General features: G+C 39.4%; 1 protein-coding gene across 1 annotated transcript; it reads right to left on the bottom strand.

Annotated features, from left to right (window-relative positions):
• Positions 1-503: 503 nt before the first annotated feature.
• On the bottom strand, positions 504-1,122 carry LOC101596983 (60S ribosomal protein L17). The gene has a single exon (XM_045147691.1). It carries the CDS (start codon positions 1,088-1,090, stop codon positions 536-538), a length of 555 nt encoding a protein of 184 aa, XP_045003626.1. The 5' UTR covers positions 1,091-1,122; the 3' UTR covers positions 504-535.
• Between the last annotated feature and the right edge of the window lie 13,843 nt (positions 1,123-14,965).

Genomic DNA, 14,965 nt, shown 5'->3' with positions numbered 1-14,965 from the left:
TTTTGAAGTCTAATTCATGGGTGTGTTTGGTATAATCTAAAGTGAAATGAAGATATTCACAGCCTTTGATCAAATGAGGGATGAACCAGCAAGAGCTGTTCTACTCAGTATTATCCTAGTATCCAGACTAGTAGTACTTTATGGAAATGGGAGAAAACAAACAGATACAGTAGCAGGCACAGTCAGCTGATGGGATGTTCATTTTGCAAGTGCTGGTGTGAGAAGAAAGGCTCTTAGCTACAATAGCTCCTTTACTCCTCACTTTGATAGCATATCTAGCCCCTTTATTCCCTGAAAACAGCCTTACTGAGTTCAGAGATACCTCTTCCTTGAACAGAAATCATCACTGCTGGATCCCTACAAAGGTGCCAATGACATTCAGAGAAATACACAGGCAGATTCAAATTTTCAAAGGTCTACATTTCCTTTCTTATTTGAATATCTTAACACTTGTACAATAGCAAATCTGCACTTAAGAGTTCCTTTTCTCTCTTTTTTTTTTGTCCTTTTAGTTCCATTTATTTTCATGCTGAATTTACTCCCGTGCCATAAGTTTTTGTTTCTTCAGCTTTTTCTGGGATATCTTTTTCTTCTGCGCAACCTCCTCTTCTGGTTTTGGAACAATCTGTTCCTTTTCCGTGAGGATCATCTCAATGTGGCAAGGAGAGCTCATGTAAGGGTTAATCCGACCATGAGCTCTGTAAGTACGGCGGCGCATCTTGGGTGCTTTGTTCACCTGGATATGTTCAATGACCAGAGAATCCACATCTAAACCCTTAAGTTCAGCATTACTCTCTGCATTTTTAAGCATGTGCAGCAGAAATTCAGCACTCTTTTTGGGCCACCGACCCTGTGTCCAGCCCCACTGTTTAGCCTGGGCACACCTACCAACTCCACCATTGTATCGCCGGAATGGCACACACTGCTTCTTTAAAGTGACGTCTTTCAAATACTTAGTGGCTTTTCGGATATGCATGCCCTTGATGGCTTGAGCAGTTTCACGGGTGTTCTTAAAGTGAACACGAAGATTTGAACCCCTTGACTTGCATGATTTTGTAGGGTTTTCTGGGTCGAGAGAGTAGCGAACCATTTTCACAGGTCACCTCACGCCGCTAACAGGAAGAGGAAGTCCTTTTCTCTTTTGTAAAAGAGAACTATAAGATACTAATAGTCATACACCAAATACTTTTTAGGAGTTTTGCATGTATTAAGTCATTTAATCCTCAAAGTGGCCCATATTGTTGACATCCTCCACTTTATTCCTAAGAGAATAACTAACATGCCTAGGGTCTCAGAAATAGTGGGAGAGATGGGTTGAGCCAGAGCAAAAGCACTTCAGTCTGAAATTAGGGCCTAGGCAATGCAATGAGTATCTATGATAGTTGGAAATCTGTATTATGGATTGTAATTATTTCTCCAAGTCTATGGTTCAGGTCTCTCTCTCTGTATGTGAGTGTGTGTGTATATGTATGTGTATGTATGTGTGTGTGTGTGCATGTGCATGCATGTGCATGTGCATGCATGTGTGTCTGCTACTGCTAGGATTTAAACCTAGGAACCTAGGGTGTTGCACAACCCCATTTGCTAGCCAAATACTCATTAGCTTGCTACATCCCTAGCCTCAAATTTTAGTTTATTTTTTTTTAAATATTTTAATTTTGTTTACTTATGAGAGAGAGAGAGTGTGTGTGGGAGAGAAAGGCAGAGAAAAAGGATGTGCCAAGGTTTCCAGCCACTGCAAATAAACTTCAGATGCATATGTCACCAATGTGCATCTGGCTTATGTGGACTCTGCGGAGTCAAACCTAGGTCCTTATTCTTCACAGGCAAAGTTCCTTAACTGCTAAGCCATTTATCCAGTCCAAGTTTCTTAACAGTGCCATTTGATGAGAGGAATTTGAAAATAAAAATCCATATCATTAGTTCATCATTTTTCCCCTACAATAAATGGTTTTCATAGTCTTAAGACATTTCCCAAAGTCTAAGAGGTAGTTCTCTATGTTTCTTTTTCTAGAAATGTCATAGTTTAGTTTAAAAGTGTGCAATCCATCTCTAGCTAATTTTTAGTAATGCTCTAAGGTATTCAACATGGTTCAATTTTTTCCATATACATATTAAAAACTTCAATCACCATTTGCTATTGATTTGTTGGCCTATTCCCATGGGAGTACGCACTGTCTTAATCACACTGGCTTTGCAGACAATCTTACAACCTTATAGGATACATCTACCAGATTTGTTTTTTTTTTAAGATTGTTTAGTCTATTATCCTAGCTTGTTTAGTATGCTTCATATATATTAGTAGCAGCTTGTCAGTTTCTGTAAAAGGTACTCTAGCATTTTGTTGGAATTACATGGAATCTGCAGATATCTGTAGAAAGTGAGACTAATTTTTTCCCTTTCCTCTCACTCACTGCCAAAAATGTTCAAGTCCTAATCCTTGGAATTTGTAAATATGTTAGGACATATGGCAGAGATGGAATTCAGCTTGCTACTCAGCTGACTTTAAAACGGAGATTAACCTGGCTTTCCCGGGTGGGTTCAGTGTAGTCACATGGTCCTCACACACAGAACTGGGATCCAGAAGAGGAAGTGTATCTGATGTACTAAGAGAGGAACTGATATGCTGTTGCTGGCGTTGAAGATGGAGGGGGATTTGTGAAGGAAAGTGGGTGGGCGCTAGAAGCTGGAGAAGGTAAGAAAATGAGTTCCCTCTTGGCATCCCCAGAAAGAACGCAGCCTTGACACTTGATTTGATGAGACTCTTGACTGGCTTCTTCACCCACACAGCAGTAAGATAGTAAATTTGTGTGATTTGAAGCCTCTAAGTTTGTAGCAATTTGTCACAGAGGCCATAGCAAACTGCTGTAATTGATATAGGCATAATTGATAGTTACATAATATTAAAATTTTCAATCTATGACCATGGTGTGGCTCTCCATTTATTTAAAATTTTTTCCTCTCAGTGTGTTTTATAGTTGTCAGTCTAGCTGACTTGTGTATCTTTATTAAATTCATTCCCAGGTGTTTTATATTTCTTGATGTATATCATAGATCTGCGTGTTTGAAGCAGAAGCCACTCAAGCCATAAACTATGAGAAACCACTTAAATCATACTTTGAGAAATTGCTGGAGGCTGAATGTACTAGAATGATCAGTTCTGGGTATCATGGTCAGAAGGACCCTCTATGCTGGTGGACTCTGTCTCCAGGGACTGCATGAGGTCCTCACAGAGAAAATCCCAGAAAGACCTCCTGGTACCTGTGGAAGGAGGGAACGAATCTCTGCTGGGAACCATGCCCAGAGTGTCCCCTGTCACAATGGCCTGTGCTCCATGAGAAAAGACTTTTCCAGAAACTTATCCCAGTTGAGAAGAGGGCATATTTCCCACTGGAGTACTAAGTTTTCACCTCATATAAAGGAGGTAAACATCGTTAGTAAGAGACAAGGATCAAGGAAATAAACTGGGAATGTCACAGTAAGGGAAAGGAATGGGGAAGAGAAAGAAGGAGGGATGTCTATACCACCAGAGGAAAGCTGGCAAAGGAGAGGGGCCAAACCAGTCATAGAGGTGTGCATGCAGAAGAGTGCACCATGCTCCCTGGCTCCCACACTGACTACCACCAACAGGACCCCATACAATCACGGGGGATCACAGCTAAAAGGACCACAAGATGCAGTTCACTTTGAGAACAAGTAATTGCTTATGGTAGACCAAAGTCAAGAATGGGACAGGAATGAAAATACCAGAGGAATTCAAAACCACTACCAGCTATACCTATAGCAAACATTAAATAGTCCAAATTCTAGATCACCATAAAATTTCAGGTTAATATCTTATTTACCCAAATTCCTACAACCTACTTTAATAATCCAGCTTTTCTTCACACAATTGTGGGAGGAAAGAATGAGGAAAATTACTACTCAAAAAAAAAAAAATCATGTTGCCATTAAGCATCTTTCAGACCACACTCCATCCTGCTTGCTTTTCACCATTGCCAACAGGTCAGCTGGCTTTTTCTCTGATTAACCCACCAGGTTTTGGGCAGGTCTCTTCATCACCTGCCAGTCTCCAGACTCAGGATTTACCCTAGAAACTACTGGAGCTTGCTTACCCATAAAGGGTTTGTCTCTGTTACACATCAGTTCATCAAGATTTTCTGTGTCTGCCACTCTTGTATTGTCCCCTAAGTGGAACTGTCCTATTATATGAACTCTTCTGGTATTACTATGGTAATAAAAGTCATCTAGGTCCTTTCCATCTTAAGTCTCTCCCTTTGGATTTCTTTTTGTTATCTTCTGTGCTATGTGTGTGTTCGTATGCATGCACGTATGTGTGCGGGTACATAATGCACACATTACACAGAGGCCAGAAGACAACCTCAGGTGTCCTTCTTCAGCTGGCATCCACTGTTTTTGAAACAGGATTTCTCATTGGCCTGAAGCTTGCCACATAAACTAGACTAGACTGGCTGGCCAGTGAGCTTCAGGGATCCACCTGTCTCATTCTCTCCAGTGCTGGTATTACAAGTGTGTGCCACCACATTTGGCTTTTTCCTCAAGGGTCTTGGGGTTGAAACTCAGGTCCTCATGCTTGCATAGCAAAGTACTTTATGTACTGAACCATTTCCCCAGCCTGTATTATCCTTTCTATTTCCTCAGTGTTCCTGACCTCAGATTGCTAATTGCACACATAGCTCCTAATAATTTTCATTCTTCAATGGTTTACTAAGTGTTCTTGACTTGAACAACTCAGCGTTTTCTTTAAACCTGTCAGCCTCCAGCAATTTCTCAAAAGAAGATTTATGCTTCTTGTAGTACACTGAGACACACACAAGGCAGCACATCATCACAGACATAAACTAGCTCTGTGATTCAGGAACCTTCTGACTTTTTTTTCATGCTATGGAACACATACCCTGTCTATCCTCCTTTTTCTCACTCTCTAGCAGTCAATCCAAATCACAATAGATCAAAGGTCTTTCACTGACTGATTATTTTATGTCAAAATTACTACTTTTGTATGTGTGAATTTGTGTGTTTTGTATGTGTGTATATGGTGTATGTGTATGTGTGTTGGGCATGCACATCCCACAGCATGCATGTGGAGGTCAGAGAACAACATTGGGGTGTTGGCTCTTGCCTCCTACCTTACTTGAGACAGGGTCTCTCTTGTTTGCTATTGTAAATCAGACTAATTGGCCCTCAAGCTTCATAATTCACCTTTAAGTCTGCTTCCCATAGGCACATTAGGACTGGAGATACATGCATGGCTTGCATCTGACTTTATGTGGATTCTGGGGCTCCAAAGTCTGGTCAATACACTTGTGCAGCCAATGAACAAGTAAACTAGACTACTTAAAAAATCAGAGTCTGGTTGGAGAGATGGGTTAGTGGTTAAGGCACTCGCCTGCAAAGCCAGAGGACCCAGGTTCAGTTTCCCAGGACCCACGTTAGCCAGATACACAAGGGGGTGCTTGCGTCTGGAGTTCGTTTGCAGTGGCTGGAAGCTCTGGTGCGCCCATTCTCACTCTCCCTCTCTCTCTCTCTCCCTCTCTCCAACTCTAATAAATAAATAAAAATAAAAATAAATTTTTTAAAATCAGAGTCATCTCCCCAGCCCCCAAACTGCCACTTTGTAAGGCAGAGTGCACTTTAAAGCTGCTTGACCACGTCTGTGGTTCACATTTGAGCAGGTTACGTATTAATAATGCTTACCTACTGTTTTTCTAAACTGATTTGGGATTTAAACCAAAAGTGAGACAGTGGCATTTCTGATGTCAGAAATTCTTGCTTTCCTCTGAAGTTTTGGCAGGAAATTCAAAGTTGATTCCATCTTGAGAATTCTTAAAAATTAACATAGTGGTCAAATAGTTATACATGGTTACAAGAAAAAAAATCCATTTAAGCTGGACTAATTAAAGAGAAGTCTATTGCAAGCATACTAAAGCATCTTAAGGCATCCAATTTTAGTAAGTACAGCAGGATTCTATAGAGCCAGTAAGTTATCAGTAAATTCTCTTTGTGGCTCCTGGTTTGTCTTGTCCCTGCCCACTTTGTCACATAGTCCCATGTCTCTACTGAACATGATTCAATCTTTTGTCTTTGGAAAAATACGCATTACAAGTGTCACCATTCCTGATTACAGATGGCTTTTCAGTCTGTATATCTAAAACCAGGAAAGAGTGTGATGGGCTCAGCTTCAGTGAGACTTCAGCCTTGATCCAATCAGCTCAAAGTGTTAGGCAAGGGCACCTTATTGAAGTTGCCAGTGAGTGCCAGACATGATTTCCAATTCCGAGGTATAGGCCACAGATAACTGATAGATGGAAACACAGACTAGTGCTCATTTCCAATACTGGATTTTGACAAGTTGACACTTATTTGTTGATTGCTTTTAACCAAATGTCAATAGTAATCTTATCCTTGGCTTTAATAAAATGATATGGCTTCACCTAAGAAAAGACACATGCCGGGCATGGTGGCGCAAGCCTTTAATCCCAGCACTTGGGAGGCAGAGGTAGGAGGATCGCCGTGAGTTCGAGGCCACCCTGAGACTCCATAGTGAATTCCAGGTCAGCCTGAGCTAAAGTGAGACCCTACCTTGAAAAACCAAAAAAAAAAAAAAAGAACAGACACACATGTAGTCTCACTCACCTATTAATAGAATGTTGTTATCTATACATTTTAATTATAATTTCTTCTAAATAATTTATGTCATAGATATTATGAATGATAAGTAGACTATATCCTTCCATTAAAAACCATGACTGTCAAGCCAGGCGCGGTGGTGCATGCCTTTAATCCCAGCATTCGGGAGGCAGAGGTAGGAGGATCACCATGAGTTCCAGGCCACTCCGAAACTACATAGTGAATTCCATGTCAGCTTGGGCTAGAGTGAGACCGTATCTCAAAAAATCAAAATAATAAAAAATAAATAAAAATAAAACATGACTGTCAGGCGTAGCACTTAAGATGCTTGCCTGTGAAGCCTAAAGATCCACGTTCAATTCCTCAGAACCCACATAAGCCAATGCACAAGGTGGCAAATGCATCTGGAGTTTGTTTTCAGTGGCTAGAGGTTCTGGTTTACCCATTCTCTCTCTCTCTTTTGAATAAAAAAAGTAAAGTTATTTTTTTTTAAATGTCTGTCTTAATACCTCAGCATGGTGTTTGATGAAGCCAGAAAGATAATTACATTTGTCTATATTTACTTTTTCGTTATCAGTGATAATGTTTGAAGCTAAGATGAAACTTCGGTTTAATGATTAATTGTATACCTTCTCAAAATTTATGAGTTAAACATAATAATTCTTCTCAAGACTAGCTTAGGAATAAGTGTCATCTTTATGTGTTCTTTTTCTAGTATGTGACACTAAAATCATTTACTGAGCCTAGAGATTATGACTGAATATTTTCCTTTAAAAATAAAAATTCTCACATCTCAAAAGCTAGACAGGTGATAAAGATAGTTACTTTAATTCCTAAATGCAACACCTTAGTAATTCCATTTTAGTGTTAACTTATTACCATAAATTACCATAACTTCTTTCACAAACATATAATCACAAAAATCATAGGAATTTTACAGTTGGCTCATAACCATATATATATATATATATATATATATATATATATATATATATATATGATGAATTCTCAATTTTCTGTCTGTGGCTTACACATTTGGAATTATCTATAACAAATGGTTAATCCTAGGCTGGTCTTCTGCTTCCCACCAGCCCACTTGAACCATTCCTCTCATTTACAAATGAGTGTGTGGCCAGGGATAGCAAATTAATCTAACATTAACTTAGAGAACACACAATTAGAAAGACCTAGCTGCAAGAAAGGAAAGTAATTGAGTGTACTCCCAAACCAAAGAGCAATGTGTTCCTGCAGGATCTGCTGGGATTATCGCCATCTTGGCTTCCCTCCACTGATGCAGGTGATTGAAGGAGTGCCGTAACAACAACAGTTCCTAAAACCATAGAAATCCATTCTCCTTGGTTTGCTCTTATGCATATCCTAAGCACTAGAGTCAAAAATATAATTTCCTCAGAAACATCAGTATTAAAAATGTTCTTAGAATTAGAAAACTCATTTAATATAGAAAAGACTGATTCTCCTATGGAAGACAGTATCCTCCCAGTTTATTAACCTTTCCAAAGTTCCCATCTCCTAGCCCTCTGTGTAGAAAATCGGATATGGTACAAAGACAGGGGAGGAGAAGTAAATATGCTTGGATAGTCTCTATAATTGCTCATATTGGCCGTTCTTGGCTACTTGGTGAAATAATTCACTTTGATCAACTTCAAAGCTTCCAATTACCTACAGGATAAGAATTACAGACACCAACTTATGATAATAATTTGGAAAGTCAAAGTACTTAAATATAGTACTATACTATAAATGAGAATAATTAATACTAGTATTACATATTTATGGCACCTCAATTTTTAGAAGACTTTAATGTATATTATTGAGTTCAGCTTTCAAGTCCTTTTCTGTGATAGTCCAAGACATGAGGCTAATACAGAAATGTACAGTGGGTCTAAAATACTGAAGGTGAACTTTGGTCCATTCTGACAATACTGTGCCTCCTCTAGGCAGTCTGGCAAGCTGCTGTCTCATTGACCTCCCTGAAGAGCGCCCTTGACCACATCACTCTTGCTCCTCATCACCTTTCTTGAACGTGCAGTCTCAATTTCTTTGTTTAGTTACTTTTCCTGTTGCTGTGACCAAATGCCTGACACAAATCTGCTTCATGGAGGAAGAGCTTATTTTGGCTTATAGCTCCAAGGATACAGTCTACCATGGCAGGAGCAAGAGGCAGCTGGCCACATTGCATCCACGGTAAGGAAGAACAGAGCAATGAATGCTAATGCTTAGCCAGCGTTTTCCTTTTTATTTAGTCTGGGACACCAGCCCACGGGATGGTGCCAGTCACAGTGACGGTGAGTCCTCTCACTTCAATTAACCTAATCTAGCAGCTTCCTCACAGACATGCCCAGAGACTTGTCTCCTAGGTGATTCTGCATCCAATCAAATTTACAAGAGATTAACCATCATGTTGGCTTTCAAGCCATCTCCTAATCTTATTTCAACAGTCTGCTCCTCTGTGCAATGTCAGTTTTTGTCACAGGCCTGACTACAGCCCTGCTGTGACCAATGACTGGGTAATTTCTTTTGGCCAAGAATTCCACCTTTCCCTTTTCAATCCCTTGAATCCATTCAAATCTAGACAGTTTTGGATTAGCATGTTTTGACATTATTTGGAGGCTTGTAGATCAGCACACACAAATATTTTTATGGTTTATTGACTTTCCCATTAGAAAAATACAACTTTTTCTTCTATTTAATCCTATTGAATTTGAATTTCACATTGTTGAGTAATACTATTGCCACTCTATTTTGATTGCTTGTGGTTTTTTTTTTTTTTTGCGTGTGTGTGTGTGTGTGTGTGCAGTGTTTATAGCTCTTTGTTTTAATACATTCAATCATTTTATTTTTTCAGTGTACAAAAACTTTTCTGATGCTTTTTATTAACATAGACTATGCCACATGTAGTGTTACAAATAGGAATCAAGGTGTGGATTGAGAGGAAGTCAAACTGGCAAGGTGTGGGATGGGCATTTCACTTCTTCTTCTTTTTATTATTTATATTTTTTTTATTATTTTGTTTTGTTTTTTCAAGGTAGGGTCTCACTCTAACCCAGGCTGACCTGGAATTTACTATGTAATCTCAACGTGACCTCAAACTCACTCATGGCAATCCTCCTACCTCTGCCTCCCAAGTGCTGGGATTAAAGGCGTGCGCCAACATCCTTGGTTTCTTTTTCTTGTTCTTCTTACCCATAACTGAAAAGAGATACAAAATATAAGAAAACAATCAGTCCAGTGTCAGAAACTTCTTACCTCCATTTTCAGCCTTTTAAAACATATTTTATTTATTATTTGAGGGAGAGAGAGAATGAGAATGGGCGCTCCAGAACCTCCTGCCACTGTAAACCAGTTCCAGACACACATGCTACCTTGTGCATCTGGCTTATTGGGCCCTCAGGGAACTAAACCTGGGTCTTTTGGTTTTGCAGACAAGCGTCTTAACTGCTAAGCCATCTATCCAGCCACATTTGCAGCCTTTTTAATAGTAAGTTGAACATCAAAAAGGTTAACACCACATATGTAAACCAGCCTTCTGTGCAGGCTTGCTTGAGGATGTCAAAGAGATCCAATTTCCTCAGAGAAGACAGGAGCACCAGGCTCATGGCTGACACTCACCCAGAACCTGGTGCACAATGCACTCAGGGTGAAACAAGTGAAGATCATCACTGTGCCCATGAAAGTGAATGAGAAGCATGCTGGGATTGATAGCAACGTACAACAGCAGAACAGAGTCCAGGCCAGCTCCTGGAAAGATCACGCAAGAAATCCCAGTCTCTCTGCTCAGTTTCATGGCCATAAGGTATTGCCATCAGCTGCATCTGGACACCCAGGGCAGAAAGCATGCCAAGTGGAGTGACATGAGTGACCACATGTACAGAGGTCCCTGCAGCCACTGCAAACATACAGAGACCCTTCTTTAGGGGCTGCTGTTTTAAAGGGGCTAGATGAGAAAATTTAAGAATGTGTCAGGTTGATTTGCTGGTCAAATATGGTCCATGGATCCAGACTCAATGGGATCTAAGTAAATGACTTTTCCACCTTCCTCTCATGAGCCTATCAGCTCTCCCAACATCAGATGTATCTAATCATTTTAAGTTGGCCCTTCTCTTGCTTTCATTCATGCCCCCTTTGTTTTGACACAACTTAAGACCAGAGAACCTTTCTTAACACGGAATTTAACCCAATCACATTTATTGAGATATTGTATGTCTGATTTAGTCAATTAATACTTGTAAAGCCTTATGTATTTGCATTATGGTGGAATCATCACCATCATTCATCTACAGAAGTTTTTCAGCAAATCAAGCTTATATTCTACACTCTTAAACAACAATTCTCTGCTTTCCTTCTCAGCATCTAGTAACTGCTTTCTGGCTCTATGGATTTGACTACTACGCTAAGCACCTCATTTAAACAGGATTATACAAAATTGTCCTTTTTTGTGTTTGGCTTCTTTTATTGAAGCATGTTTTTAAGATTCATTCATGCTGTAGCTTGTATTGGAATTTCATTCTTTCCTAAGGCTGAATAGTATTTCATTGTATGGATAACCACATTTTGTTCTATTCACCCATCTGTGAACATTTGGGGTATTTTCACATTTTTTGGGCTATTGTGAATAAAATATTGGTTTGCATCCCTGCCTTTTATGTATATGCATGGGAGTAGAATTTCTGGGTTGCATGATAATTTCATGTTTAATTTTTTTGAATAGCCATTATACTGGTTCCACAGTGGTAATATTCTTACATTCCCATTAGCATGTGCAAGGATGCCAATTTCTCGACACCCTTCCTAACATTTGTGGCAGATTTTTTTTTATTTTTTTAAACAATTTTTATTTGTTATATTCACCATCCCAATGAATGTGGAATGGTATCTCATTGTGATTTTGATTTGCATTTCCCTCATGATTGGTCATGCTGGTTGGTGCTTATGTAATTATTTATTTCCTTGTGGTCGCCTCAACTAGAACTCCAGCTAGATGGATATTGACTGGATCTTCTGCCTCTGTCTTTCCTGTCTCAATTTGGCACTTATTTTCAACCCATTATTTTTCATTTTACCTTAGGAGATTTCTTTGGCCACATATTTTAATTTACTAGTTCTATCTTATGTTATGTAAATTCTGTTCTTTGCACCATCTGTTATTTATTTTGGTGATCCTATTTTTAATTTGCAAGGATTCTGGTAGATTATTTTTCACAACCATCTGTTCTTTTTGTGATGTGAATGCTCCTGACTCGGTTTTTTGATTAACTCTATTTCTTCGGGAATTAGTTCTTCTGCTTTTTCATCTCCTCTGTCCCATGCTATTTGTTTAAAAAAAAATGATTGATTGTTGCTGGTGGTATGTTCATATTTATTAAAGTTCAGTATTGACTTGGATTGGTTGGTAAAAGTACATTTACTTACTCCGACTGAATAATCACTGCTTCTCTGGTCCACTTTGTGAATTTTTCTTTGGGCAACTGATAAAGGAAGCAGAAAAGATGTACATCCGGTAGAGTCACTTGACTCTTTCATTGTGATCTCATGGTCATCGTGTATTATTTAGAAAGCTCCCTGCCTTTCTGGTTCCAACAACCATCCTCGGAATTCTCTGCATTTAATTTCTCATCTGTTTGGCAAGTGGAAGACTACTAACCTGTGGAAAAACCACACGATCGGTGATCCTGAGAAGAGAGGCTGGTGCAGATGCTTGGCAGGTCTTTAATTACTCACCCAGCCTACTAAACCCTAGTCCACTCCTCTTTTAATTCCTACTGCCCTTGATCTTAAATGTACTTCTCAGAAACTTGCTTTTGTTCCTTCCCCCTTTCCCTGCCTCTCTCCCCACTGCTTGCTTCCCCCTCTGTCCTTTGTTCTTTGTTATTATTGCTCCTTTCCTTTTCTCTTTCTTGTCCTGGGAGAGCTGGAGCTTAGCACCTTCTCCACACTACATGGAGTTGTAGGTTCTTCAGTTTGGAGGGGATTTGCCACCTACTTTCTATTTCCCAAAATTCTTTACTTGCCTCAAGTTACCTCACTTATTTTTTTCAGGACAGCAATGGATTTTTAAAAAAATTTTGATCTTGTTTATGATGTCTTGTTGGGATTTAGACGAGAGATGCTTTTAAAGTATTTTTATTTATTTATTTGAGAGACAGAGGCATAGACAGAGAAAAAATGGGCATACCAGGGCCTCTGACCACTGTAAATGAATTCCAGATGCATGTGCCACCTTGTGCATCTGGCTTTACAGGGATACTGGGGAATCAAACTCAGGCCTTTAGGCTTTGCAGGCAAGCATCTTAACTGCTAAGTCATCTCTCCAGCCCCTAGAATAGAGATTTTTTTGGGGGGCCAGAAAATCTTGATGTGACATTTTCAGTTTAAGTTCTATCCCTGCTCTAAAGTCATACTCATGATTCAAGCCATGGTCCTTCCTCCAAAGTATTTATCACTTGAGCCCAAAATCTTCCCTTCCTCATGGGCTTGCACAGAACAGTTTTAACAAAGGGGAAAAATGTTATTGAAGAGGCAAGCCAATTATAGCAGCTTCTACCCCCCGCCCCAGCTATAAGCCTCTCAGGATGGGCAGCAAGTTTAATATCTCTTGAAAAATATTTATAATGGTCCAGTAATAGAGACCAATGGGGAAGTAGATCACTGAGAGCCTAACAGCTGGACACTGTCTGGATGTGTCAACAGAGGCTCCGAGCTGTTCTAAGGAGAGCTGAATTGCTTTGCATTGTCACAAGGTACAAATTACTGGTGAGGAAGGACAGAAAAGGGCAGCATGCCACCTCCAAAATCAGTCAAAATTACTGAAGGACTAAAAAACGTCTCCCCCCAACCTTTGTTTCCAGGTAGGGTTTTGCTCTAGCCCAGGCTGACCTGGAATTCACTATGTAGTCTCAGGGTGGCCTTGAACTCGTGGTGATCCTCTTACTTCTGCCTTCTGAGTGCTGGGATTAAGGCATGTACCACCATGTCCGGCAAACCTGTTAACTTTTCCTTGATATGAAACCTCTGGTGCTCTTCAAAGTCTGCATGAGGTTTACTGTTCTCAAACAGCCATATGTTATAGTGAGTTGTCACTAGTTTGGAATAGAGCAAAGACAGCATTTCATAGTAGAAAAAACAAGTGAAATAGGTGTAGAGCTAGCACGAACTAAGATTTAAAGCTAACATCAAGATAGAAGTCTCTGGAATTCTTCAGAAAACCTTGGGAGGGAAAGGAATGTGGAATTTCCTCTGACATCTGGGTTACATATTTGTTCTTTGAACTGTCATTCATTAATGTGAGCATGTGTTCATTATAAACTCCCTAGGTATGGAAAGTGTGCCTCATTTATATGTCCACATAGTCTTAAAATCAGATAGCATATTAGTTTCTGCTGGTCCATTCACATCCTTATGAAAAAGTCCCATCCTTGTGATACAGGTGGTTAGGGGAGAGCAAAGACTTGAAGTCACTCTGGCCAACTTGAGGATTAAATCCACAACAGATCTACCCTATGGCCAGGTTTCATTTTAATGACACAAGAAAACATATACACAAATACAAGCATAATTATATACAGTAGAAAATACAACACATGAATAAGTTAAGGTAGGACTTGCATGTGTTGTTTAATAATTGATTCAAATTGATGTAAGGTAACATATATGTTTTTAGTGTTGCCTGTCTGGAATACCTTCCACTTTCTTTGGGTTATTAGAAATCTAGTTTACCTTTGAAAAACCATTGTACCTGTTGCAGAATTGGTGATATTTTCTAGCAATATGATCCCTTTCCTTGGCCAAAGCTGAGGCCATGACAATCAGGGTCTTTCTAGAATTTGAATCTTATATGAAAACCATAAGGATTAAAGTTAACTCATTTCTTCTATGCTTCCCTCAATAGGATACCCATTAAATTCCACAACCATGCTTTATATATCTGCCCTGACTATTCCTTTCTGAGTTTCCATTCTTTAAGCTCCCTCCCTTCCTCTCCAGAGTTATTTGAATCTAGCCCAACAATTTCCTGTTCTGCTAATGTGAAACAACTCAATTTCTGTTGCCTGCAACCAAGAACTTTGACAGCTACAGCTCTAATACAAATGATATGTATTTAGATTTTCTACAAATATTTGATAAATTAATAAAATCTTTGGATGCAACATCTCAAATAAAATTGGCTTCCTTGCACAATAAGTGCTCAGTTATTGCAGTACTTCATCAACAAGGACAATGTCCTCCGAAACTTCAGGAAGGCAGAAAAGTGCCTATCTTTGTGTTAAAGAACAAATAGTACACATACAAATCAGAA

The sequence above is a fragment of the Jaculus jaculus genome, chromosome 4, assembly GCF_020740685.1.
Source record: "Jaculus jaculus isolate mJacJac1 chromosome 4, mJacJac1.mat.Y.cur, whole genome shotgun sequence".
Classification (NCBI taxonomy): domain Eukaryota; kingdom Metazoa; phylum Chordata; class Mammalia; order Rodentia; family Dipodidae; genus Jaculus; species Jaculus jaculus.
This window is presented reverse-complemented; position numbering and strand designations above follow the sequence as displayed.